At 47.1% G+C, this 27,160-nt stretch overlaps 1 protein-coding gene across 1 annotated transcript in view; it reads right to left on the bottom strand.

Annotated features, from left to right (window-relative positions):
* Positions 1-767: 767 nt before the first annotated feature.
* Positions 768-27,160, bottom strand: part of LOC119399836 (protein dimmed) — a 148,139-nt gene continuing 121,746 nt past the window's right edge. Inside the window, exons 4-6 of the mRNA XM_037666695.2 lie at positions 24,554-24,676; positions 20,837-21,107; positions 768-18,808 (exon numbers count right to left, since the gene is read on the bottom strand). Of these exons, the coding sequence (XP_037522623.1) occupies positions 18,566-18,808; positions 20,837-21,107; positions 24,554-24,669 (630 nt within the window). The 5' untranslated portion in view covers positions 24,670-24,676 and the 3' untranslated portion in view covers positions 768-18,565. The remainder of the gene's footprint in view (positions 18,809-20,836; positions 21,108-24,553; positions 24,677-27,160) is intronic.

Here is a 27,160-nt window from a genome sequence, read left to right as displayed (position 1 = left end):
AAATTACTTGTAGCATACCGATGGAGCAAAATTGCAGACGTCTTGTAGTGTGCAACTTCTGTGCAACTCCAGGTGGTTTAATTTACCCGGAGCCCTCAACGACGGCGTTTAATATAGCCTAGGTCGCTTCGGGAAGTTAAACCCCACAAAACAACAAAAACAAAGCCAAACAACGTACACACGCAATTATACAGATACGTATGAGACCTGGGCCCAATACGGACCTGGCTCAGGCCCGAGCCCGACCTGAGCCTGAAGATCACGGGCCCGAGCCCGATCCCACAATCCCTTATCCGCCCGGGCCGGTCCCGTGCAGTGCTCTAGCTAGGCTGGCCCACCAGCCGAAACGTGAATAAACCACACTTCGTAAAAGTATCCTTATCTTCAATCATCTATCGTAACGGACCCATTGATCTTGATACCCAATCTCTCTCTCTCTCTCTCTATATATATATATATATATATATATATATATATATATATATATATATATATATATATATATATATATATATATATATATCACTTTTTTTCTGCAGTTCTCCGCCGTCATCTGCTGTACTCTTGGTGCCGGTGGCCTAGCTAGTCAGGCCTATATCGACACGCCTTTAGTTCCAGTATCTCGACAACTCGTGACTTGTCACGCATTGTCAAGACTGCCAATATACTTCGAACTTCAGTGTTCCACACCTGTCGAAAGTGCTTATGCAGCACCCTAAAGTGATCTCTCGAGGGAGCACCACCAACCCCATAGTGAGATGACGCCATGAGCTTCGAAACATTTTTATTTGACAACAGCAAATATCTTCCAAGAAACTGGAACAACACGTCTTTTTTTTTCTTCTGCATGTCCATATGCGGCATTCTGTATATAGGTAGTTGTATATATATATATATATCCATGTATAGACATATGTATATATATATATAGAATTATATATATAATACACTATACCGGTACGATTGTGGAACGAACGCCCGTCTTACCACTATAGAAATATATGTCAACAAATGGGACCAGACCCATAGAAAATATATATATATATATTACTCTCTGCGGTTGCGTCATATCAACAAATGTTGTCTTGTGTGTTTCTAGTCGTTTCAACTGTTTTGTTGTTTTTTTTCGTGTGTTTTTCTTTAATCTTTTTTTTCTCTTCGTTCATTCTATGTACTTTCGTTTGTCTTGTGTGTGAAGTGGATAAAAAAAAAAGGAAAGACTTGCGGGTTTTGCGGGATCATGGAAGAGGGCTGGTGGAGGGGTGGTGACATGTGTTCATCTTTTCTTCTTTCACGTGAACGCGTAATAAAAATGCATACGCTTATAAAAAACAAACAAACAAGTAAACAAGCAAACAGACAACGTAAACAAACAAATAGCATCATCAGCAGCAGCATCATCAACAACAACAACAACATCAACAACACGAAAGCTCACTGCACGCACACTTTGCACCTATAAGAGTTAAATCATTCGCACGTAAAAGAAATAACAAAGTTCTAACTCAGCCAGAAAGCAACAACTCGCATCGTACATATCTTATCTCTCGCTTAAGGCCAAACCATAGTCGAGAACGCGAACACAGCGGTCGTTATCTGTTATGCAACAAGCTCAAGGTCATGTCTCTGAAGTAATACGGAGAGATAAGGACACAGTCGAAGGACTGGGCAGCGAATGAGGCGCCGTTAAACGGAATAGGCCGCGGACTATAGGTTTTACATCGGCAACTGAATTGCCTTATAAAACCGCATTCGTACGGACTAGGTGTTACAACGTATAAAAGCTGTTTGCAAGACGTAGTATGTCATCGTGTGTCACTAAAATGTCGGCTATTTTTGCAGAAACAGACCAGGCATGCGCTATAATGTGTGTCAACACGTAAAGCAGGTTACAGTGAACGTAACTCCAGTAGCAGTGTCTTAATGACCCCAAAACTTCCATCAAGACAGTTGAGATATCCTGTAGACGTTCTGTAGACTTCCTACCAACCATTCTGACTTCGCAAAAACTATGCCATGTATAACTGACCGTCGCAATAACAAGTGTGCTTTCGACGTTGTACCATTGTTCGCAGTCATTCTGCGCACATTTCTGAGCCAGCCTAGAGGCAATATTCGACAATAAAGTATATGGTCACTAGTCTACAGGATGTGTCTACGTAGACGACCTCAAGACTTCACTGGAAACAAGATGAGTCTACAGACTGTAGACAATGCATCAAGAATAAATGTCTCCAACGCAGCCACCAAAAGATATTTCTGGTTGTCATCAACGTGCACCTTGGTAAGTCAAATCTATTTTGTGCTCCCTGTCGCGCGCATGCGCCAAGCCTGTTTGAGTTTCTCTTTCCCATCTGTCGCGCGCAACAAAGGCGACATTTAAGCGCCCCATTTCGTATCTAAACATGCGGGAATTGCGGTAAAGAGGTCTCCTTTTCTTTGTTGCAACCAAACTAGCTCTCCAGACGCGCACTGCGCAACTTGTTCATGAATCTTCTCCCGGCGAATGTGCAGCAGTTCTGGCTTTTTCCTTCCTTTTCTCGAGCTTGACCGTTCTTTGCGTTGGACCGAAACTCGCGAACAACAATGACCCTTGGGAGAGCACAACAGTCCTTACATTTGTCGCACATGTGACAAAAAGTGCAGGTGAAGAAGTGAGGCTAGCTTACACCGAGATTTTTGTTCTATTGTCGCCGAACAATGTGGAATACGTCTTCTAGTAGAACGAGGGAGTGGTTTTGGTGAGCATGCCGAGTCAAACTTGTGCGCGTCCTGCGTAGCTCTTTTTTTTTTTTTTTGCATGCGTCATCTTGAGAAATCGCTGATGCATTTACTGCTGTGTCAGGGATCTGGCAACGTTGCATTGCGTGGCTTCGCGCACGCACTTTGAGATAAGCTGTGTAGAAAAGCGATCGCCTTATCTAATGAGCAAAACGAAGGCAAACTTTATGGCGTGGAAAAGTAAAAGATAAACCGAAGAAAAACGAAACGTATACATCATCCACAAACCATGCGTTACAATCTAAGCGTTATTCATTCGAGTGGGTAATCTTTGGGGCAGGTTTTGCTGCGTGCCAGAAAGCGTAGAATTAGTGGTTCTGAGCGATTAGGCGGCAGATCTAGATGCAAGGGCTAAACGAACAACGGAAATGACTTGAGGTTCGCGTCAGCTCGCATCTTATCAGCCTAACCTTGTAAGAGGCGTTCGGCACGATTAAGGTTCTATAAAAGCGCTACGAATGAGCCACGCAAAAAAGCGTAGGCGTTGGAAAATTGCTGTGAAGCGGATAGATAGATAGATAGATAGATAGATATAGATAGATAGATAGATAGATAGATAGATAGATAGATAGATAGATAGATAGATAGATAGATAGATAGTAGATAGATAGATAGATAGATAGATAGATAGATAGATAGATAGATAGATAGATAGATAGATAGATAGAATAGGTCGGCACGTTAAAGCAATGTTTGATTTTTCTTTTAGAAGGTCTCGTTCGGAATTCTGATACAGCTTGATTTTGTGTTTTATTTCCTTCGTGAATGTCGCTTAGAGAATTGAACCTTTAAAGACGAAAGTCTAGTGCATAAAATACTGCTTTAATTGTCCTATCATACGTGAGCGCATCCTAAGATCAATGCACTCTGTGACCTGCAATTTATCATGTCATCCGGAAAAGGACATCGCTTGTCGGCGCCCGGAAGTGCTAAAAGGTCAGGTAACGGAAGTACTGTAGGAAGTATCTCCCTCTGGAGGTGTAAAATGACGTCATAAAGGCGTCGTAAAACGCCGGACCTTTATGATGAACGCCCCCGCCTATTTGGCAAAAACAGCTTGAAAAAAAAAACAAACAAAACAAACTAGAAACACTAGTCTCGCTATGCGATAGGATCCACTGACGCTTAAAAAAACTGCAGAATGAAAAAAAAAACAAAGTTGAAGAAAATTGTCCTTACACGCAAATCAGCTTTGAACAAAGCGTCGAAAGCAGCGCTTGAAAGAAAAAAAAAGAGATATTCAGAAAGACAGGAGACAGAAGAGACACGCTGATTTTGCGCTCACAACCAACGACGGCGACGCCGACACCAGAATTTCCGCGAAACGAGCTCCTTAACGTTATCGCGTTAATAACGGTGCCCTCGACAAACGAGTGAACGAACTTTGAGAGCACTTCGAGCAAGCCGACGTCCTCTGTAGAAGGTCGTAATAAGAAAGAAAGAAAGAAAGAAAGAAAGAAAGAAAGAAAGAAAGAAAGAAAGAAAGAAAGAAAGAAAGAAAGAAAGAAAGAAAGAAGAAGGAAGGGAAGGGAAAGGAAAGGGAGCAAAGCAAAAGAAATCATTGAAACACCTGCGTCGACGTGGACAAAGCCTCAGCAATGCACGTGCCACTCGGTGGTAGCCGCATTCATTCCGTCCTTGCGCGCGGAACATGTGTTCTCACAGCAGGTAGGCGACCTCTAAAGTGACAGCTGGAGGCGTATGTATTCTAAAGCCAATGCCGCACAAAACAATCGGAACATCTGCAGAGCACGATGAGCTGCCTCGACTTCAGGGCATCACCTCGAGAGGGAAATTCGCGTGCTGGTTACAGCGTGCGCGGAGTTTGCAATATTTCGGTAAGCGTATACGGAACGCTGGGACGTTAGGGAGTTTTGGTGCACCGCGGATCAAAACTTTACCTTAATGCAATTTAAGGAATAAAGACGGTAGGATTTAGGGAGCTTTAGAGTGCCCCACATGAAAACTTTACGTGACTGCAATCTAACAACTGAACACGGCCAGTGAATTGCAAGCATGGGTCCAGGTAGCATGTGACGCCCAGATCTAGGTTAAAAAAAAAATAAAAACCACTAGAATTTCAGGCAGCTTGAGTGAGCCGCCCGTAATAACTCTACGTATACTAGGATATAGGAAGTGGACATGACTGGGAGTGAATTAACATATCCATTGCTGCATTGCAAAGTTCCCACTTCTTAAAAAAAACAAGATGAAGTATTAGGGATTTTTAGTGTGCTGCCCATAAAAACGTAACCCTGAAATTAAGGGAAGTGAATTAACGAATCCATTTCAATGGTACACAGTTACCAGCTCCTGATGAGACAGGATTTTGCTGTGATTGCGTGTTTGCGGTGCACTAAAACTCTCTAATATACGGCGTCCCGAGCACACCACCCGAGCAATAGTACCAGTTCAGTGCAGAACACGTATTTCGGGATTTCGGGGTACATTTACGAAAGAGTCATATACGAACTTTACAGGATGTATAATCCCTCAAGTATAGTGTGCTAGTGCTTATTAGGAAGTTTTAGAGCAACGTAACTTTCCGAGGCATATCAACTACACTTTAATAAGGACATCGCAGAGCAATTTGAGTTCATGAATTATTAGGCGCTCAGATTCGCCTTTAGCACGTGGCTTCGGAGGGAAAACCCAATTAAAGGAATTTGCTGCCACATCTCTGATGACTACATAATAGGCAGTTTTCGGGAGGCGTGGCTATCTCATGAATCGCACGACACCTTGAGCTAAGCATCATACTTGACTAAAGAACGTTAACGACGTATCGAGCGTCTCCCTGCTGGATATTTGTGACGTCATACAACAGGTGTCTTACGTACCTCCTTTCCTGTAATTAGGTTCCCTAAAACTCGCTGTGAGGTTTTTTGAAGCACCGGCGTACAAAACGCGAAACTGTACGCCACTGCACCTAAGAGCTTGACAAATAAGAGAGTGGCATAGATGATTGCGAAAGCGGTTACAGAGTAATGTACGCTATAGTGTCGAGGTGACTGCGCACGCGGAAGACCCATTGACAGACACTTTGCGCACGCGTTTGACGCCTGTTGCTCGGGGCCGCACACTAAGTCGGGGGTTTCCGGTCAGCTAAAACTCTCTACAAACCGCGAGAACGCAGAAGAAATGGCTATCGTCATAAACGACGTTTTGTTTATCGCTCATGGAAAAAAAACCGTGCGTGGAACAGTTCGCTGCCCAGTCCTGGACTCTTACAAGGATCGTTGTGGAGCTAGAACACAGACAGGCAGTTCGTCGAGTAAATGAATCTCCAGACACCGCACTTTCAGTAAGAAGCGGTGATTCGGATGAAACAAAAAAAAAAATGCGTATGAACACGTGAACGTACGTACAGTTGCGTACATGAACAACCAGCGCAATGACCTCCGGGTAATCACATTCACAGTCCGCAGCAAAAAAAAAGGATCTACAGCAGCGGGCCCGTTTCGAACGCAGCTGACGCTTGTTGACAAGGTCGGGACCACTGAATACAAGTGTTTCGGCGATACCACGTGATATATTTTCGCAAACAGGGTAACATCTAGTGAAACAATAGTTAGCTCTAGTTGACGGTTGCCTACATGCACACCTAAGGTACGTACAGACTGGTCCACTGTTAAAGGGAACACTTGCGTGCGGGGCATGGCCGGATTTCGCTCTCTCGCAGAAGCATAAGGGCTTACATCCGCATAAAACTACTGGCGGTTGGCAGTTCGGACTCCTTTTGACAGAATAGTGGCGTGCACAAACAATTTTTCCTCATCCACTAGCAGTTAGGAGGCTAGCAATATGGAAGGTGATCGTTCGAGTGTTCCCTTTAACAGTGGACCGCGCTGTAGATTCCGTTAACACTTGTTGACGCTTGTTTAGCGAGAAAAAAAGCTTCTTTGTCAAGTTACTGCTTGTTTCTGGCACGAAATTCATGCCGTGAAAAAAAGAAAAAAAAGGGACAAAGGAGTGACTACTCTGTGACGCACATTGATGTCGTCAGTTTCAGTTGCGAAACTCGCAGACGAATTCTGAGCTAGAAGCAAGCACGTACAGTAGGTCAACGCTTGTTATTAACAAGAACACAATTTTTTGCTATGTCGTCAAACTACGAAGCACTATGCGACAAGTGTGCTAGAAAATGTCACCACCAGCTGCTACATGTTCCTTAAGGAAAAAAAAAAAGAAATGATACAGTTTTAAAGATATACATCTCCAGAAGCACGGTCCAACTGATCAAGCCTGAGACAAGCGAAAGCTGCGTCTGAAAAAAAAAAAAACCGCGCCCAGTTAGTCACACACTTCGGCTGGTACAGTGGTTTACGTAATTCGGAGTCACATTCACGGTTGTCGTCGCCAGCGCTCGGCAAACGACACAAAACCGCACAGCATCGAACATGGTGACAGCGACAACGACAACGACGAGGCGCTGAGACAAGAGCAGCAAAATCCTTTCGAAGGTCTTTACACAACGAGCACTAGCTGGCGCAACAGGCCTGCTGGTTAGACGAGCGTACCGCTACTCTTCGGACTTCAGTCACGTGACACAAACGTCACGCCGTCTACAGATCGGCACGCATACGCACACCCCTTACACCATTCCGGAAAGAGAGAACACAGAACGACCACTAGCTGACGCAACGAGCCTGCCGGTATAGACAGACGTGCGGCTACTCCTCTTTCGACGTCACTCACGTGTACGAGAGATCGCGTAACGTTCTCGTCACTTTGTCTACAAACCGGCACGCATGCGCACACCACTTGCACCGTTCGGGAGAGAGAACACACAACTAGCAATAGCTGACGCAACGAGCCTGCCGGTATGGACGAGCATGCAGCTACTCCTCTGCCGACTTCGGTCGCTTATGGAAGACGGCGTGACGTTAGCGTCACGTCGTCTACCAATCGGCGCGTACACTGCATCATTCAGGAGAGAGCACACACAACGACCACTAGATGACTCAACGAGCCTGCTGGTTAGAGGAGCGTGTGGCTACTCCTCTCCCGACTTCACTCACGCGTACAATAAACAACATGACGTTTTCGTCCCATCGTCGACGAAAATGCGGACCACTTGCACCGTTGAGGAGAGAAGAACACAACTAGCTGACTTAAAGAGCCTGCTAGTTAGACGAACATGCGGCTACTCCTTTTTTAGACTTCGTTTCCGTGTACGACAAACAGGGTGTCGTTTTTTGGTCACACCGTGGACACATTGGGAAGCACATACACCACCTGCAGCACTGAGGAGGAAGAAGACAACGAGCCCTAGATGGCGCCACGATGCCTGTTGGATAGACAAGCAAGCGGCTACTCCTTCATTCACGCGTACGAGGGTTATCGCGGCGTTTCGTCACGCGCCGTCGACGTATTGGGAAGCATACACACACGCCACTGGCATCTTCAAGGAGGAAGAGAAGGAGGAGGCTACGTGCCGGAAATTTACACCGCGTGACGTCACTTGGAAGGACCCCGAGTAGTAGGCAGCAATGAGGATTGGCGGTCGTCTTTGAGGTTATCGATTACTGAACTCTCACGTTTTGATCCTGACAACATTCAACGCTGATACACAAGGGTGAGTGGTTATGTCTCTCGATATCAGATCTCACACGTGCGCCCTAACCGCAGTACAGCGAGCGAGTTCACAGGTAAATGTTATAACCTGTTCATTTATGTAATCTTATTCGTGCCCTGCAGTAAAGTGGTGGATATAGCCAGGAGACTAGTTCCTTTCGTCTAGCTTCCTGGTTATAGGTGGCAATTTACCTAGAACCTGAATAAGAGCGCAGTCGAGTCAACTCAACTACCTTCTAACAAATATTTGTTTGTCATCAGTAATGCACATAACTAGAAAACAAGAAACACAACCCTCGGTCACGGTAACTGTCCACAAACGTCGCCAGTTCTGAAGTTTATCCCTTTCTTCTTTTTTTTTGGCAAATGAGGATGACGATCGCACCGTTCAACGTGAAAGGCCATCAGCCCGTGGCAAATATTGAAAGTAAATCGCTAGCAATTTCGCAACACAGCTGGCTTTAGCTCACTGCCAGCAGATATTTTACAGATTTAAATTAAAAATATATAAAGAAACCCATAGACTTTCCTTACGGAAATTGATTAAATAGTATGAGGTTAGTGAAGTCACAACGCAGCTGTCAGGGCTTTCGGGTCAACAGAATCGTTTCAGCGAGAAGCGACAAACCTGTTCAGGTTATGAGAACGTTACGACTGATACTACGTCTGTACGACGACTCTTGCATTCACGAAGCTTTTGTCAGCACGGTTAGCTACAATGCATCGAAGTGACTACGAGCAATGAAACACGCTACGGCTACAACCGCCGAAAGAACATCAACACGTGTAGAATTCGGGTAGATATCGGGTAAATACGGCGAGTCGGTCACACGAAGGCGGAATGTACAGTTTTTTTTTTTTTACTCGCGCATTGATCGTTTGCCGTGATATGCTGATTGCCAAAGATACATCGTAGTTTAAACAACATGGCAGATATACGGGCACTTAGCGGAGAGGGACACCGAGCGACACCCGCTGATAGTTGCACTGACCGAGCTAACGAAGATACCGAGCTTTCCAGGATGTAGTCCGCGTGGATATCGACATAGAGCGTACGATTGTAAGGAATTGCCACCGAGAAAAGCACTGAGGGGGTATGGACACTAGGTTCTGGGCTGAAATGTGACTACGTTGATTGGCTTACTCGTCAAGCATACCGGCATAGGCGTGCGCACAGGGGAAGAGAGAGGGGGAGGGGCGCCTCCGTTCTCATCACGTAACGAAGGCGCCAAGTCAACCTCATGTCTTTACTCAGGCGCACCTGTACCATCATTGACTAATGTGGAGGGTTATGGTCACGCAAATTTTCGACATTCCCGACGAACCCCTGATGCTGCGTTCCAAGAACGGTTTACTTCCCGCCTTTATACCCCCTGGAAAGTCGGGGACCAATGGCAGGCCGTTGTGAGCAACACGTCATTCTTCATTCTCATGTTTGCATCCATTGAGAGGCTTTTCTTTCGGACCCTTCCAATAGGGTGGGGGGAAGGGGGGGGGGCATGGCGCTGCTGTGAAACCTTGCTTCCCCCCTCCCCCTAATAGAGAACCTTCCGCACGCCTATGCATACCGTGTACAACGAACGTTGAAGGACACACTTCAAGACTGTCAGAAGCGATTGACAGACGCCAGCGTATATAGAGACATAGTGATTGGTCTTTTAGTGATTAGCCTTATCTGGAGAATTGGACGCAAGCCTTTCCGACGACCACGTTTATAGTGGCTCCCACGATTTTCTACGTATCTTCCGCGGAGGTAACTCTATCATCGAATAAAGAAGCAAATAAAGAAGCTATACTAAAAGATAAAACGATAGTCGTCAGGCGGTTTGTTCCTTTTTTTTCTTTTCGTTCGTGTAAAGCTTGGTCCTTCGGTAAACCGTGTTTTCGCGTCGCCTCGGGCGTCTCGGCGAACGCCGCGACGTCAAATTGTGTGATGCGTCGAGGCAAGCCATCCTCGCCGCGAGTGACTGACGCTACAAAACGTCTGCACACAATGTTGTACTGGATAAATAGATGTAACGTTGTGGTTTGACAGCTCGCCTGACAAGCGCCTACCGCGCCGTCTCTAAACCTAATAACCTAAGAAAACGAAACTATACACCGTACAACGCGGCTCTGATTGTACACTCGGAGACTACGTAGCCTAAGATAACGACTATGCGAAAAAAAAGGTGCCACGTGATTGTTGAATGCACTTTTTTTCTTTTTGTCACTAGCGTACGACGCGCTTTGTACGCAACAATGAGTAGCTTTCGGGAGAACTTCCAAACACGCCGACATGCAGCGCCTGTCGTCGTCTGTCTCCCTTTTGTCAGGGTTCGTCCAAAAATTCGCGCTGTTTTCCCTTCTATGGACATGCATAGACTCATCCTTAACCTGTAACGCAACGCTTCTTACGCATGCCAGTCTTTCAATGCTAACTTATATTAACAGAAAATGGTTAAAGCTACTCATTAGTCTGCACAAGCGTATATGGATTATGTCTGCTTCGGTTTGTAGGCGCCAGCCGACACACAGATTGGCTTCGTTGATTTATGGTGCCTTGTCTTGTATCTCTAACCTTTCTCCTTATTCGACCATCGTGCAAGACAATTACCCCTAGTCGATCGGTTGTTTTGAATGTGCATTGCAGGTGTAGCGTCTGTGCGCCGCTGAATAATAGTTAGCCAAGGAGCCCCGGGGAATCAACAGCAGACTCTAGGCAACAATGGGGCGCCCGCCTACCTTATTATCATAAGGAAATCTTAAATGCGACGTTGGTAATAGTGGAGAGATACTGGTAGATAAGTGAAGCTATACCCAAAGTCAATAATAATAGTGAACAACTGCGGTTTGAGCTTGAGGACAATGAAACGCGAAATTAAAATAAGGCAACATCACCACGAACGTCTTAAAGAATACACACACATAATAGTTAATGCAGCCTTCTTGATAGTTCTTTCGACACTGAACCTGGAAAGCAAAGAAGAGTTGCCGATGTATATTCTGCGACATTTGCCTCACCTTAACTAGAATGTAGTTGAATACAATAGTTATGAAAATATAATAAAAAAAGGATAGTCGGACTTGATTGTAAGCTTTAGGGAGAGCATATGCATAAAGTTAATCACGCTGTATTTAATGACATTTTGAAAATGCACATTTCGCATAAGAGAATTTCTAGATAAGGATCCGCATAGTAGGCTTGTGGGCTTTGGCGTTTTTAGCTCGATTGACTGAGTAAAGCGCGTTAGAAGGCTTTTTATCGTAACAAGGATATGTGCAGGGAACTTTTTTGCAGGCGGCCTGTGGCACTATTCTTCCATCCCTGGATGTGTGTCGTATGTTGTGTGGAGAACAAATGTGAAAAAGTTGGCGGCGAGGATGTTGCTGCCATTTTCAATCAATCAATCAATCAATCAATCAATCAATCAATCAATCAATCAATCAATCAATCAATCAATCAATCAATCAATCAATCAATCAATCAATCAATCAATGTGGTGAAAGTGAGTGACAGCCAGTCGAGTTGACATGGCGGATGTTCCATTACCCGCGCTTATCTCTGAATGATCGCTATGCCCCGAAACGCAGACATTTTATTGTCGATGTCGATGCGATGAACTTTCGCGAGTCGCTGCTACTCAGAAAGATATCTGCCTTCGGCTTATCCTTTCATTCCGGAGCTCTTCTACGTCCACATTGCGACAATCTGATTTCAAGAGAACACTTTTCCACAAGGAGTATGCACCCGCGTGAGTATCAACAGATGGAATGTTTCGAGCAGTAAACAACAACAAAAATACCTAGCGCCTGTGCTCCCTCTTCTAGAAGACAGATATCCTTAATGAGTCCTGGAACCAGTAAGCAAAGTCGCATGCCCTTCTATGTTTACTGAACGGTCACCAGCCCAGCTAAACCATTCCGGCAATGTGAAACGCAAAACAAAGGGATTACCAGTAACTGAGCTCCTAGAAGAGCTTGCTTTGTAAGAATCCCTGGGAGATCACATGACTGATGATTGACACAGTGATTAATTACATTTAGAGAGGAATGGGATTACAGGGTGTACTGCACATCTGCTACATGTGGCGGGGAATACATTTGTATGATATATCTTTTAGCAGGGCTTGGCTCTGGATCTGCGCGAGATGGCGCTAGGCAACATCGTTCTGCGATATGGTTCCGTTCTACGAATAAAGTATTGTTCCTGTTTCATGTACTAACCGGACTGAAAACTGACAGAATTTGAGGGAAATGAGGGAATCGTAATAACGAATACAGAAAGTCTTACACTACGTAGACAGCGTTATGCGAATTGCAAAAGGGCATGTTGCCCACGTAGCAGGATGTCTGCAAGCGGCGACACGACGAGACTGTCGTCACAAGTGCGCATGCGCGAGAGCTATCCCGCGTGAGCGATGGTCGTAACGTACGGAGGTTTAGCAGGTACCCTTCTCTTTTTTTTATATACGTAGGGCGAATGTGGGAACGAAAGTGACGTCAGAAGGAACAGGTCCGAATACATCGGGCCTTGGAAAGTGGAGAGTGTGGGGAGGTGTCTGATGAAGATCACGTGATCGAAAACGTGTCTCTTAGGGCGAAAAGCTGTTGGTTCTCGAAGGGAAACAGCGCTGACCTGAGAGGTTTTCAGCATAGTTACGTAACAAGCTTTCGTCACATCTTTCACGCAAAGATCGCCTTTCTTTCCGCTGCCTAGAGGCAGCAAAGCCGGACTCCTCCTTCCCAGTGATTCGCCAACCTTAACTGTCTACGCAACTCTGAACATGTACGAATACAGTGCACTCACTAACTGTTCTGAACCAGCCTTAGTACGAAATCTGTGTGACAACACAGACATCGGCCTTCTTATCACATTCGTGCTCTCACGCTTAAGATCCTAGCCGATCGGACCGAGAGTGAACAGGTTCGAGTGAAGACCATGATGAACGACGCCATCTCTGACCTGAATATTCAACTAAGCCCTCAGGTACAGCTCACTTTCAGGGCTTTGTGCAGAGACTGCCGCACCGCTAGGTGCGCCAAGATTTCCTCCACGAATCTCGCTAACGCTCCTAAGATGCACCTGAAGGTACAAGCCACGACCGACCACTTTGCGACGCGCCTTTACCCTGAAAGAGTACAGCCAGAGAAGTCGCGGCTTTACACGTCTAACGTCCGGAGGACGACACGATGAATCCGAAACTATGCGTGGTGGTTAATCACACCGAACGTCTCGACCGTAGACTTCCTGTAACCCAGCATGTTGGAATGCCGTAACATGTTCTTGGAATGTCGTGTACGGTAAGTACACCGTGTTCGTGATGAGGTACCTCATGCAGAAGACTCGTTGCCGAGTCCTGATGTCACCGCCGCTGTTCGCAGGATCTCGTTTTCCGGATGGGAGAGAAGCACCCCGATATTAGGCGATAGCAAAAGCAACGCTCGCTGCCCAAGATTCGATACTGGTACACAACACTGCGACGACTATAAGTACAGTATATGTTCGGCCCCTTGGACGCCTGCATAAGCGAGAGTATGGACGACTGACTGGAGGGATTGAGAGAGGAGGGAAGAGAAGAAGGAGGAAAGGGTGCGAGGAAAGATCGGGTTTTTGGGGAAGGATAGGGGGAGCTAAGGAGGAGGTGGGGAGAGCGGCAAAGCTAAACTTGCATAGTCACAGCTTTCACACAATAAGAGTCGTAATAGTACAGTAATACACAACACGCACATTTAACACTGCACGACGCAAACCTGAGACAATTGCACACGAGCACACCAGGCTGAACGCGCGTTGGAAAAAAAAACGAGACAAGAACCAAAAGAACAAAAACAAGAGCAAGAAAAATGCTTGCGAGACCACAGGAACTAACAACACGCAGTCCCTTCGCTGACGTCACTTCCGGGCGGGGAAGGCCGCGCACGTGGGAGCGTGCGCAGCGCCCCCTATGTGGCGCCGATTGTCAGTCAGCCCGTGGTATGACATCCGATTGGCTCGCAGAGATTTTGAGTTGTCGACAGAGAGTGATGACGTCAGCAGCTCGGCCGCTGCGCTGACGTTTCGGCGACTGTGATGGCAAAAGAGAGACAGATAGCGATGCACTCTGCGCACGCTGTATGCGCAGAGAACAAGCGGCGCGCAGCACCAAAGGCGCGCAGTGCGGATGTCTAAGAACGGTGACGTCATCACAAAACTTAGCTGTCCGCCGAGGTCCAGTGTGGAAGGTCGTTCGTCTAAGCCTAACATGCGTGCGCCAAGCCTAACATGCGTGCCCCATGCCTAACAGCCACACGTCAATGCGACGCTTGGCTGCGGTCAGTGGCGCAGGCTGTTGAAAGTGACTCGAGCCACTAATTGCCGAAAAGTGAGTTTCTATCACACAGGTCAGCTCCAGAAAGTGTCAGCCATATTGAAGTCTAAGGGGTGTCGGGCGCACTTCCATAACGTAATATTGCAATGAGCTGCGATAAGATAACTATCGCCAACTTATCTGCAACACTCTCACACGACTACCTGTTAGGGATCTAAAGCCTCTTTCTCCTTAGTAGTTGGTCATTTGTCGGCGCCATTTGCACAGAAAGTTCTGCTACTCTCTCGTGCGCAATCTTACTTAACGTAACTGCATCCGCCCCATTTTGTTCCCTCCAAAAACAGCGCGACAATATCTCAAACATCATTGGCACAGAGAACATCGTCATCATCTCAGACACATTACACATACGGTCAAACGTTCTGTGATCTTTACATTAATCGCAACTACAAAATAGCAGTCAAAGAACATCACTGCCGACCCCGACACGACAATCAAGAGAATGTTATTCATGACAGTCGACATGCGGCAAGGCAACTTACGGAATGAAGCGACGCAAGAGTCAGTTTATAGATATAAAAAAATAGGAATAAAACAATAATTTCAGACAACTAATAAAGGAAGCAGCCCCCTTCTTAAACCTTACTGGACCTGAAAGTTCTCCATCAACGTTTAAAAAAAAAAGGGAATCAGCCATGGTCACTAAAAAAAAAAAAAAAAAAGACGACACCCGCACTGCGCACTTAAATTGTTTTCTGTCGGCCTCTGGAAACACCCCTGCGAACGATGTACGACACTCTTCGAAGAAGGAGACGCCGAAGGAATAAAAAAAACAACAACAATGCAAGGCAAGAAAACAAGAACGGTCGTGCCTTGCACAGTGATATGACATCGGATGCAAAAGCAATTGTCGCTTTTGTAATTCTCTCACACTCACTAAACGCAGTGATGTGAAATGACACAGGAGTAATGAGATAAGAAAAAAAAATTGCGCGCGACACTTGTTTCCGAGTCAAGCGTAGGGGGCGCTGCGAGCGTCGATAACTGCAATATTTCTTGTGCCGCCCTTTGCTCGGAGAAATGGTCTTGTACACAACGGCAAAGGAAAAACTAACTGTACAGTGCTTTTTTTTTTTCTTGACTTCTATCGAGTACAAAAATAACATCTTTTTTTTCAAGTCTCGTGTACGTTGTCCAAAGGAACCGGTACACGACGCTACGGAAAAAACAAAATAAACGCGAGAATTGTTTTTGTGGAGAGGAGGAAAGAGTTGTTTGCCTCGTCGACACGATCGTGGCGCATCGATGGCGCGATCGAACGCATCGATTCGAAACTGAAGAAGCGACGACGCTGCCACAATCGAGCAATGAGCGCTCGTCCCTGTGGGGTCGATGTGGCAACGTCCGCTTACAGCAGGCGTTAGAATTTCGTACAAGGGGAAAAAAAAAATGCTAGTGGGGTCTCCGGCGCTGGTGTCGTTCACGTATCAACATGCCTTTACGTAGACTGTTATAAGTGTGCTCAAGGCCTTGTGATGATGCTACCGACCAGCTAGGTAGATGTCATTAAATAAACATGCCACAGAGTTTGTATTGGTGTCAATAGGTTTTTTGTTGAAAACTAATGAAATATCACGCGCTATTGTCCAACAAACGTGCTTTTGAGTTTATATTATTGTCAACAGACTTTTTGTTGAAGTCCAGTTGAGGATCACGCCCTGTGGTTTAGAAATCAACAACTACTTTACATAAATCATTTCTAAATACCCTATCGGATTTTTGGTGCTTTCAGTACAACTTGATAGAATTTAATTAAACACTACGCGGGATCTTTTTTAGCGAGCGACAGGTCAGGGAAGAAAAGTTATACGAGAGGAAAAATTCCGAGCAATCATGATTTTCTAAATACACAAAGCAATAAGATACTGTGACATCACACGCAATCACTGCAAAATGTGTCTACGGCGCTACGGTTTGCTCACGAAGATGAGTTTCAAAGTCTCAAAGCGCCTATAACGCACTCACAGGTTGAAGTCACTGTGAACAGCAGACACTTAACGAACATTAGCGCCAGAATTCTCCCCTAGCGACACTTATACGAAGCTCTAAAGTGACGCTAGCTGTAGGAAGCTTCCTGTACAGCAACAAATCTAATGAGGCAAGCTCATCTTTGTGTAAGTTTGCACACGTCTTCGTCGGCGTGATTATATCGGCTACGGCTACTTTTGGACCCATGCTCCTGAAATTGTGCGATCACTTCGTTAAGCTGATTGTTCAGGCAGGTTCAGAAAAAATATTTAAAAAATATCAGTATGGCCTTTAAACGCGGTGGAATGAAATGAAAGCAGTAAAAGGAGGGATCTTCTGTTTTCTCGACGCATACTTTTAAAGAAAAAGTACATATAAGTTGGCACCATGAAATGTTGAGCCTCCGAGATAAACACACGCGGCCCAGTCCCGCGAAACAGATAAAGATCTCGTGTTGGAGGTGATAACATACAAGGAAGTGTAATGTAAGGTCTAGCTGTTATGTACACGCAAGAACGCTTTCTCGACTCCTGCTGCTTGTTCAGATACATTCGATCGCGTCGTTAATCAGCACCCAAGCTTACGTCACTGGATACATTCTTCGACAAAAGTAACTAGAACGATCTGGTGCTTCCGTAAAACGTGATAGCTGCAATCTTCCCCGCTAAGATAACTAAAGAAAACATTCAGTCCACAACAACAAAAAGATTGCTACACTCACACGCTCAGATACACTTATCGGTAACTATGAAAAAGGTTGCGATTGTGCGATCAGTATCTTATCAAGAAGGAAAGAAACAAAACAAAAAAAACCGCAGGGCGTTTGCGTCCAGCGTGAAAGATAAACTGGTTTCGGCCTTCGCAGATTTTCATTCTGCCCTACAAACGCCGCTGATAGGAAATTTAAAAAAGATGCAGATATGATCGATACATTAGATTCGTTCACCATGTTCCCAGTGTAAACATCTCACGCGATAATAAATATAGTGAAGCTAGAAAGTTCGGATCTCAAATGAATGTTGAGTCGAGCACTTCTGACCGCGTTATGAAACACCGCTGCTGCGTAAGAAAAAATGCACTGATGACCCTTAGACACGGGCCTGAAATGACTTTTTTTCAACCGCTTAGTCAACGGCATTGACTGACGAAGCACATAGTTCAGTATGCCAACAATTTTCATCCGGGACATCCCTACGACATGAAGTTTTCCCGGCATTTTTTCACACTTTTTACGAAGCAAGAAAAATGGAATGTCCTTTCAAATGAAGTGTATAGACAGACACATCTCTAAAAGTCCCGAGTATTAGCGATGCTCGTCCTAATGTAAACCACAGCGAGTATGCGGGATCATCACTGACATCATTGCGGCTCCTTGCGATCAAGCCGCCGATTACGCGGTCACAGTTTCGCAAGCGAGACATCTTCAGCGTTTACGCACGTATTTCGACACGGTGTGCTCAAAGGTGCGAATTTGTCGTCTGCAAAACTCATGGAGATACAGATGACACGACAAAAGCACGCCAATACGGAACGGACCGGGGGTGTTTCCAGAGTTTTGCCGCCAGGGAAACCAGACTGAGCGCCCCCAAAACAATATGGCGCACCACGTTTTGTGCGCATCCTCAACAGAGGGCGGCACAGCAGCGGTGAAACGATGCATAGCGAGATTTGCCTACTGCAGGAAAAGAACGAGAGTGACGCTGTCTGATTGGCCGCCGTCGCGCCAAAGTACAACCCACTTGACGTCACGTGACACCCTTATTCGAAAGCATGTCCCGCGGTGGCTTGTCTTGGCTTTCTTTTGGCTTGGAGGCGGTGACGGCGGCTTGGTTTGCGATGACTGGTGGTGGTTGGCTGCCGCGGCAAAGGCGGCGATGCGGAAGGGGCGCTCAGGGGGCGCCACCGTCGCTCACAGACAGGTCGTCCTCTTTGAGGTCGTCTTCGTCGATGTCGTCCTCCTCGTCGTCGTGTAGCGGTAACTCGGCAGGGCAGAACTGGTACGGCTTGGGGTCGCCGCGTATGTCGCAGATGACGTTCGTGAGCGCCATGATGTAGTTCTTGGCCAGCGTGAGCGTCTCGATCTTGGACAGCTTGCGCTCCATGGCCACGTGAGGGATGACCTCGCGCAGTGCCTGCAGCATAAAAGAAGCGGTGGCGCTATGGAGGTGTGTGTGCCGTGACGTTAGTCGTACACTTAAAAAACTATGAATATAGTCGAGCGCTTTAACTCGTCCGTAAACGTCATCACGTGTGCGGATACCGGTTGACGGTAGTGATGATGGTGATGTGTGGCCTAGCCCCTCATATCTCGCTGGCAGATGGATGCACTGTGCGCCAGGAAAAGAGTTGGTCAAACATGAAAAGCAAGTACACTTACTTCACACACACACACACACACACACACACACACACACACACACACACACACACACACACACACACACACACACACACACACACACACACACACACACACACACACACACACACACGCGCGTGCTACCGTATTAGTTCGTAGTTAGTGAATACGTCCTGAGTGTTACACCACGTGAAGTCCTGCCGCTGTGTCGCGCGCCACAATTGCACTAAGCTAGTCTGGAAGGGACATGGCCGCCGCCACCCAATGTTGCCAGCGTGCAGCCTACCTTTGCGGTACTCTGATTTTCCAGTGACTCTACACTAAGCAAAGACGTAGCGGCATCTTGTGGCGATTTCACCAAAAAGAACACACTTGAATTTTTCTACAGTCGCGTCAATGTTCTCGCCAAAACAAGATAATGAAAGTAATGTGAGTTAGTGACTACCTCAGTGTCAATGCTTTACACGAGCAGTTAAGATAAGCGTGCAAGTCATTGCAATATTAGCCTTGTGGGTCTCTGGCTGGGCTCTGCATCATCAGGTGTCGCGACAGGCATGGTCCATCGCGCGTACCTCTCCGGCAACCCTAACACGCAAACTGTGAGAAACATACGGAGAAACTAAGATTATCTAGTGTCTATAAGCACTATAAAAAAGAAAAGCAGGATTTCTCTGCAAAGCATCGTTTTACTCTAGCTAAATGCCTTCCGAGAGTAAAGAAATATACTCCCGCGCTCGTGCACTCGGCAACGTTCTCGGAAGGCCAAGTCAGCGGCCGTCCGGCTCATGGCGTCAGTCTGGAGCGCGCGCCCATTGGTGCATGCTTGGGCTCATCCGCCACTCAGGAGAAAATGCCACCGACTAATAAAGTTGTAGCCCGACTATGTGTCGAGGCGATTCGAGAAATAAAAAAATAACCCAAGAATAATTTAATTAAATAAAAAAACATATTCCTGGAGAAGCCAGCGGAACAATATTTGCCCGACATTTACAACGACGATAAATATTTCAATAGAATTAGCAAGGTGACAAATGACACTAGTGGTCACACAGAAAATACTTGGATAAGAAAGAACTGGAGGTCCCTGACCTTCAGCGTTTTATTCGTCCGACGCAAAACAAAGATGAACGCGAAGTGCTCCTAAAGCTTACAGACTCGTTCCGCCCTTTATATATCTCGGAAATGACTGGTATTTCGTATCACTCTCAAAGTTCACTCAATCCTGTCTCTTTAAATCACGGTTCGTTGAACATTTGTCCTCACTTATAGCTTCTGTGGAAGTTTGTGCGTATTGTGACCTCAGGCTGCTGACAATATTCAACGCTAGGGCCCGTGACCGGACGAAGCCACTGTGATTAATATTCCTCTTGCTCTGAGCTGTGTTACAAAAAAAAAAAAAACAAAGTTGTCAAAGAAGTGTGTAGGAGTGTTTCCGAGCTAAAAGACACATAGTTCAACAGCCTCGGAAATTCAACAATGGCGTAGGAATAAGTTCTGACGACCTGGCTTCGTGTCAATCTTCACGTCTTGTAAAAAAGTCCCGAACCACGTTTCTAAGCAAGTATCGATTTACTTCAGTATGAGAGCTCATTACCTCACGAGTGGGACGCGAGGCAATGAATGAACTTAACTTTTGAGACCGACTGTACGTTAAGGAACGCCAGGTGGTCAACATTAACCTGGAGTTCCTCCACCGTTATACGAAATGTCATCGCAATCACATTGTGGCACGTAAAACACCGGAGTATGGGCTTTTCCACCCTACGTCACAAGCGCGCCTGGTATAGTCTGCAAGGCGTACCTGGAAGGCGTCGTTGAGTGAATGCATGCGCATGCGCTCTCGCTCGTTGCTCTCGAGGCGTCGCAGGTTGCGTTCCCTGGCCGAAAGGGCGCTGCGCCGCCGCCTGCCGCCGGTAGGGGCAGCACCGGCGGCGCTCGGGGGCGGCCTTCGTCGAGTGGCGCCGTCTGTGGGCGGAGGAGGAGGCGAGTCGCTCGTCGCCCCGCCCCCCTGGGACGAGGACGAATCAGAGCGAGCGCCATCCGAGATGTCGTTCGCCAGGTTGCTGGAAGATCTGCGTGAGGCGAGGACATGTAGAACACGGACTTTGACTTAATGTATGTGTATTGCAGTTATATTGACCCACCGTAGGATTTCCGCCGTCGCCGAGATGATCTATCTATCTATCTATCTATCTATCTATCTATCTATCTATCTATCTATCTATCTATCTATCTATCTATCTATCTATCTATCTATCTATCTATCTATCTATCTATCTATCTATCTATCTATCTATCTATCTATCTATCTATCTATCTATCTATCTATCTATCTATCTATCTATCTATCTATCTATCCTTTCATCTTTGCGTAGGTTCATGCCTTACTTGTGAAAGCTGGCGTTTCTTTAGGTTTGCGAGAGGGCATTTGTTTTCTTATATTCCACCCCATAAATGCGCGATGCGGCATAGATGAGAGCGTAAACATATGCGAAAAATGCAGCACCGACGAGAAATCCAACGTGGGTCTGAAGCGTCTGGCAAGCGAGCACCTATCAGATGTGTATTGCCAACATATTTAGGTGCAGAATACATGCGACAGTGGAGCTAGGAAGTACGACGGCTATGGTGGCAAGAAGACTGGCGCTTGATGTTTGAAGATTCGACTGCAAGTGCAAATAATTCCGAAGAACAATTGATTCAGTCAGTGATTCACTCATCAGAGACCGCAAAAACCTGGTTTCCGCAAATCTGAACAATATAACGTGTTCCTGGCATAGATAGATAGATAGATAGATAGATAGATAGATAGATAGATAGATAGATAGATAGATAGATAGATAGATAGATAGATAGATAGATAGATAGATAGATAGATAGATAGATAGATAGATAGATAGATAGATAGATAGATAGATAGATAGATAGATAGATAGATAGATAGATAGATAGATAGATAACTGAAATGCTGGGATTTAATATTAGCAGCGGTGATTGCTGAGCCAGCTGGCGCTTCGGAAACACAGTGAAACGGTGTGGAAGAAGGAAAAACTACTCGCTTCGAATGTTTATACATGACGAGTTCACGAAAATGTCAAGAAACCCTTCTTTTTTAACGTCACTTTGTTTCTTCCACAGCTGTGTTTCAAACAGGCAGCCAGACTTACGAAATAAGCACGGGCTTACTTAGGTGCTTGCCGGCTTAACTATGACAGCTGCCGCTTCCGGAAAAATGGGAGACTCCGACGTGCCGTCCCCCATTGTGGAGAATTAGTGTTGTGCGATAATTAAGACCCTCCTTCCCCCCCTCCATCAACAACCGCTTTCGCTAACAACACTGGTGCATAAAAGAAAACATACTTTAAAAGGTGTGATAGAAAAGTAGCAAAGTAAACCGGAACACTTCCGTGTTTGCTGCGATACGTAGGGGAAGGAGTGGCTGGCAAATTGAAATGAAGCACGAGGAAAATAAAAAAATTACACCATCTCCCGCTAAAGGGGACCATGAGGCGATGCGAAGCCGGAGCACTTGCACGATCGCGTTTCGTTGGCGTTCGTTGGGCATGCTACCGACCTCGCGTCGTGGAACGCGAAGAGGGACGCTACGCGCGTCGTATCTTCCATCTAGCCCGGCCGTTAATTCTCACAGGGCGAGCGGGGAACGCGGTCGACAGGCGGGCGAGAGGGGGCAGCGTAGGAGAGGAGGGAGAAGGGGAGGGGACGCGCATGCGCTCGAGCTCATCGCGGCGTTGCGCAGGAGAGAATTTCGGCATGTCTAGCCCGCGTTTCAGTGGAAGAGTGGAAAGGGGGCGGGGAGAGGGAATGTGGAGAGGGGGAGGGGAGAGGGAAAGTGGAGAGGGATGGAAGGGGAGGGGGAGGGGAGAGGGAAAGTGGAGAGGGAAAGTGGAAATGGGAAGGAGAGAGGGAAAGTGGAGAGGGGGAGGGGAGAGGGTGAGTGGAGAGGAGGTGTGTGGAGAGGGTATGCGCATGCGCAATAAGGGTGGTCACGCCGCACACCACCACCACCACCACCACCACCGGATTGAGCTCCGCCTTAAGATACTTCGCATCTAAAAAAAGCAAAATGCACATGTGAGTGAACATTGCTCATCTCAATTCGCGCTCGTATGTTCGTGCTTCATGACACGTTTGGATTTTATTATGTTCGCACATCTGGTGTTCTAGTGTATAACATATTTTGTAACATCTTTCTCTTCATTTGCAATGGCGTATATGTGGACATTCTCATCGGGTTGTTTTTGCCGTCGCCGTCATGTTCTGTGTTAAGTCCAAACCGATAACATCGCCCCGCGCGTCATATGTTCAATATGTAAGCAAAAGAGCGCGAAAGTTGCCGAGGACGAACGCGGCTAAAGCAGAGATGTAACGAGCCGGCCATCTCCTTCGCGCGAAGGGCGCATGCGACAACTTCGACCCGCGTGCGAGGGCTGCCGTCGATGGCTTCTCAAGCGCAGAGGAAACTAGCCTCTCGGAGATAGAAGCCGGAGGCGGGGGGGGGGGGGGGGACGGGTGGAGGGGCTGTGTGCCTCCGGAGAAAATGCATACTTTGACTTACAGGGCGTTGTTGCCCACGGCCGTGCGCGCCGTAGATGTTTAGAGACCACTAGCTGGCTCATACCTTTGTACGTACTGGGCTCTCATCGCTTACTTCGCGTTGAGAAGACAGACAGCAGGAAAATCGCTTCGCTAGCAGGAGTGGTCCGTACTCTCTTACGCCAGTGTTTTACGGCGAAAGCCTTTAATGTCTCATACTCGCGGCGTCCGTCCATCTGTCCCTGCACTGGAACGGTGCCAGCTGTGTCCTCTCCCCCTTACACTCTCTCAGCAATCACGTGATGGCTCGCGCGGCAACGCTCATTCGTCAGACGTCTCGTTGCAGCAGTCGAGTTAGTCGGATGGCTCCTAAGCGGCCCGCTGATGATTCCACGGCAAGCGGTATGGAGAAGCGCCCCAAGAATGTGGATTCCCCCGATACCATGGCATAGTCAGTCGAATGGCCACAGGCTTTTCGCCGAACACACTTTGGAATGTACAAAGTGTCCTTGAATTTTTTGTAGAAGTTACGCCGGATCAGATCCCAAAGGAGTTAGGTGCTAGCATTACTTGGTATATCATGGTTGCTATCGCGCTCAATTGCTTCGCCCTTGAGGCGACACTGTGACTTTTTCTGCATTCTGTTTCCTCTGTTAAGCCAGAAAGTGTAGCCGGTGCTGCCAGTGAAGGCGCGGACCTCTTTAATAGATCATTTCAATAAGAAATATATATAAAAAAGAAAGCAAAGGCGTTGCTTCGTACGGAGGGGTTGAGAGAACCTAGAACTGTCGTAATGGGCGCAGCCTGTTTGCCGGGCTAGCGACCGGGTGTGTGGGCCCCTGTGTAAAGAGGTGTTTGATGTCATATCATGGCGCTGGTGCACAAGCAACTGTGACGCGCCACCTGAAGCGTATACCAAGACCTCGGGTATGTGTACATAATCAATACATTGTGGTCGTCGTACCTGGAGTCCGCCCTGGGCCTCTTCCGGTCGGGCTGGCGCGCCTCGTCGGGCCAGTCCTCAGCACCCAGCGGATCCTCTTCGTGAGCCGCCGTGTCTTCGCCTCGAGACCTCACCATGACCTCCCTGCGTACAAGCAGCAAAACCGTCACTCCAGTGAAAGCCAGAAAAGGAAATATTTCGTATAATGCGTACACGTTGAGTTGCTGTTTTCGCCGGCAGCGAATTGTTGCTATTGCGATAGGAATTTTATGGAGACTCGGCGGATTTTTGCCGTCGCCATCCACGTTCCGTACAAAGTCCGAATCAATAACATCGCCACTCGCCTCGTACGTCCTACGCGCGAGCGCTGCCGACGAACGCGGCTGAAGCAGAAATCAAACGAGCCTGGCCATCTCCGTCGCACGAAGGGCGCATAGCGACAACATCAACCCGCGTGCGAGGCCTGCCGTCGATGGTTCCACTTGTTGGGGCTGGGCTTGTTGGCGATGCATAACTGTTCACGTAGCGCACAAACTTGACACAGGACAAGAGAAGGGAAAATTGATCATAAGGGCGCGGTCGCGAGCTCTGGTGCGCGCGTGCTGTCTCGACTGACATCAGTAGACGGCTCGTATACCCTTGTGTGTGCTGTACTCTTACCGCTTGCTTCGCGTTGAGATGACAGAGAGCCCGTAAACCGACTCACTTCCTGTAGGGGCCGTATTCCCTTGCACCAGCGTATTGTAGAGTTACGCGAGATCGACTCCAAAGGAGTTAGCTGCCAGCCTCACTTCTTATAGCATTCCAATTTGTTGCCATCGCATACATTGCTTCGTCCCTGTGGCGAAACTGTGATTTTTTTTTCATCCTCTTCTAGCCTCTGTCTTCTCCTCAACTGCTGCCTTGTTTATATTACCCGGTGTTATCTTTATATTACCTCTCTTATAATAACAGTTCCCCCGCTGTCGCCGCGACAAAGCACGGCCAGCCGTAATGACCGACAGCGTTAAGTTGTACACACAAGGCTGGGGCCCACACGACGCGGAAGACACGAGGATTACGCTGCGCGCTCCCTTGCACGCTTCTCTCAAAGGGGCAATACGCGTATCCATCCACGACAGACGCGGCGCGGTGGGGTCTAGACGACGTCATCGATCAAGGGAGACTGTTTACAAGCATTCCCCTCATCCTCCGCCAATGAAGAACAGCTCTCTGGGGGGCGTGTTTGTTCCATTTATACTTCCGATCTGTCCCCAAATTGCGACGACGTCGTCTGCTCCGTCTAACCCTTGTCGTCTGCTGTTTTCCGGTAGATGAGGCGGAATGGCTGAACAGCAGAAGCAGGGTCCACAGGAAGTACGATCATGAGCGCCGGAACGAGAGACTGAATTAACAATGGAGTCGAGCGCTTATAGCTTCCGGTATTAGCTAGAGGCTTTAGCGATCGTAAACAAGAGGGCGACCTATCAGACTGCCCGGATGGAATTGTATTTCTTTGTTGACTTCTCCGGAACGCTCGTGACCAATCTGTAATTATGGATGAGTCATTACTGACGTACCTCTTGTCGCGTCCTTCTGCGTTTAAATTTTGTCAACGTCATTCCTGTGACTTGCACCTGTGGACACAGTTTTTGTCGAAACGGCAACTAGGGCTCTAGTCTACAGGTTCAGATGCCATGTACGAAGTGCCTATCTGTAATTATTGATGCTGCTTGACTGACTGACTGAATGATTGATTAAGAATATTAGTTCTCGCCTTGCGATAAAGGGAGTCCGTACAGGAAAATGGATTAACAATGGCGCATGTGCTTACAGCTTACGGTTTTAGCAAGCGGCTTTAGTGTTCGCAAACAAGCAGTTATAGTAGAGGAATAAGCGCTGGGTCCTCAAGAACGGTATCAGCGCGAGGATCGGCCGGAGCTTGTCTGCAAGAGCAGCCACGCTGTTCGAAGTGTGCAGTCGGCTAGGAAGTTGACCTAGACATGTAAATTATTTCTGTCAGCTGCCGAAATGGCCGAAGCAACTAGGAATTCCTTGCTCTTTGTGTCCATAAAAGGCTGACAAGCAGTGACTCTAATGGATGTACTGCAAGCATATGCATGCATGGCCCTCTGGTATTTGGGAAATGCACCGCAAAACGCAGACAGCTGCACAGGATTGCTTTTATGCACGAAGCGAACCAAGCAGCGTCTAATCGAAAGCAGTCCTGCATGCTACGATGTATATAACCAATCGCTGCAAACTGGCGCCGTAACAAAGCTCAGGAGAGCCCTCAGCGGGTAGATGTCTTTAATGTACGGAGTGCAGGGTAAGGTCGAAGCTGGAAGAAATTAAAAAAAAAAAAAAAACCTTGAACTCGGGGTGTCGCCAGAGCCGACGTTTCGACAAGTGTCCTTGTCTTCTCGCTGCCTCGAAGAGAACAAAACCGCTTGTCGAAACGTCGGCTCAACCCGTGTTTAACGATTTTTTTTTTCATTTCTTCAGGGTACGGATGTACGAGAAGACCGCTGTCAAGCAGCAACCACGACGTTCGAATCGTCAACGGTAATAACAATTACTCTTGCGGTCTTGCGTTCCAGAACCAAGAGATGATTATGAGGGACGCCGTAGTGGAGGACTCCGGAAATT

Source organism: Rhipicephalus sanguineus, chromosome 7 (genome assembly GCF_013339695.2).
Source record: "Rhipicephalus sanguineus isolate Rsan-2018 chromosome 7, BIME_Rsan_1.4, whole genome shotgun sequence".
Classification (NCBI taxonomy): Eukaryota; Metazoa; Arthropoda; class Arachnida; order Ixodida; family Ixodidae; genus Rhipicephalus; species Rhipicephalus sanguineus.
Note: the sequence above shows the minus strand (reverse complement) of the source record. Positions and strands in the feature narration are given on the sequence as shown.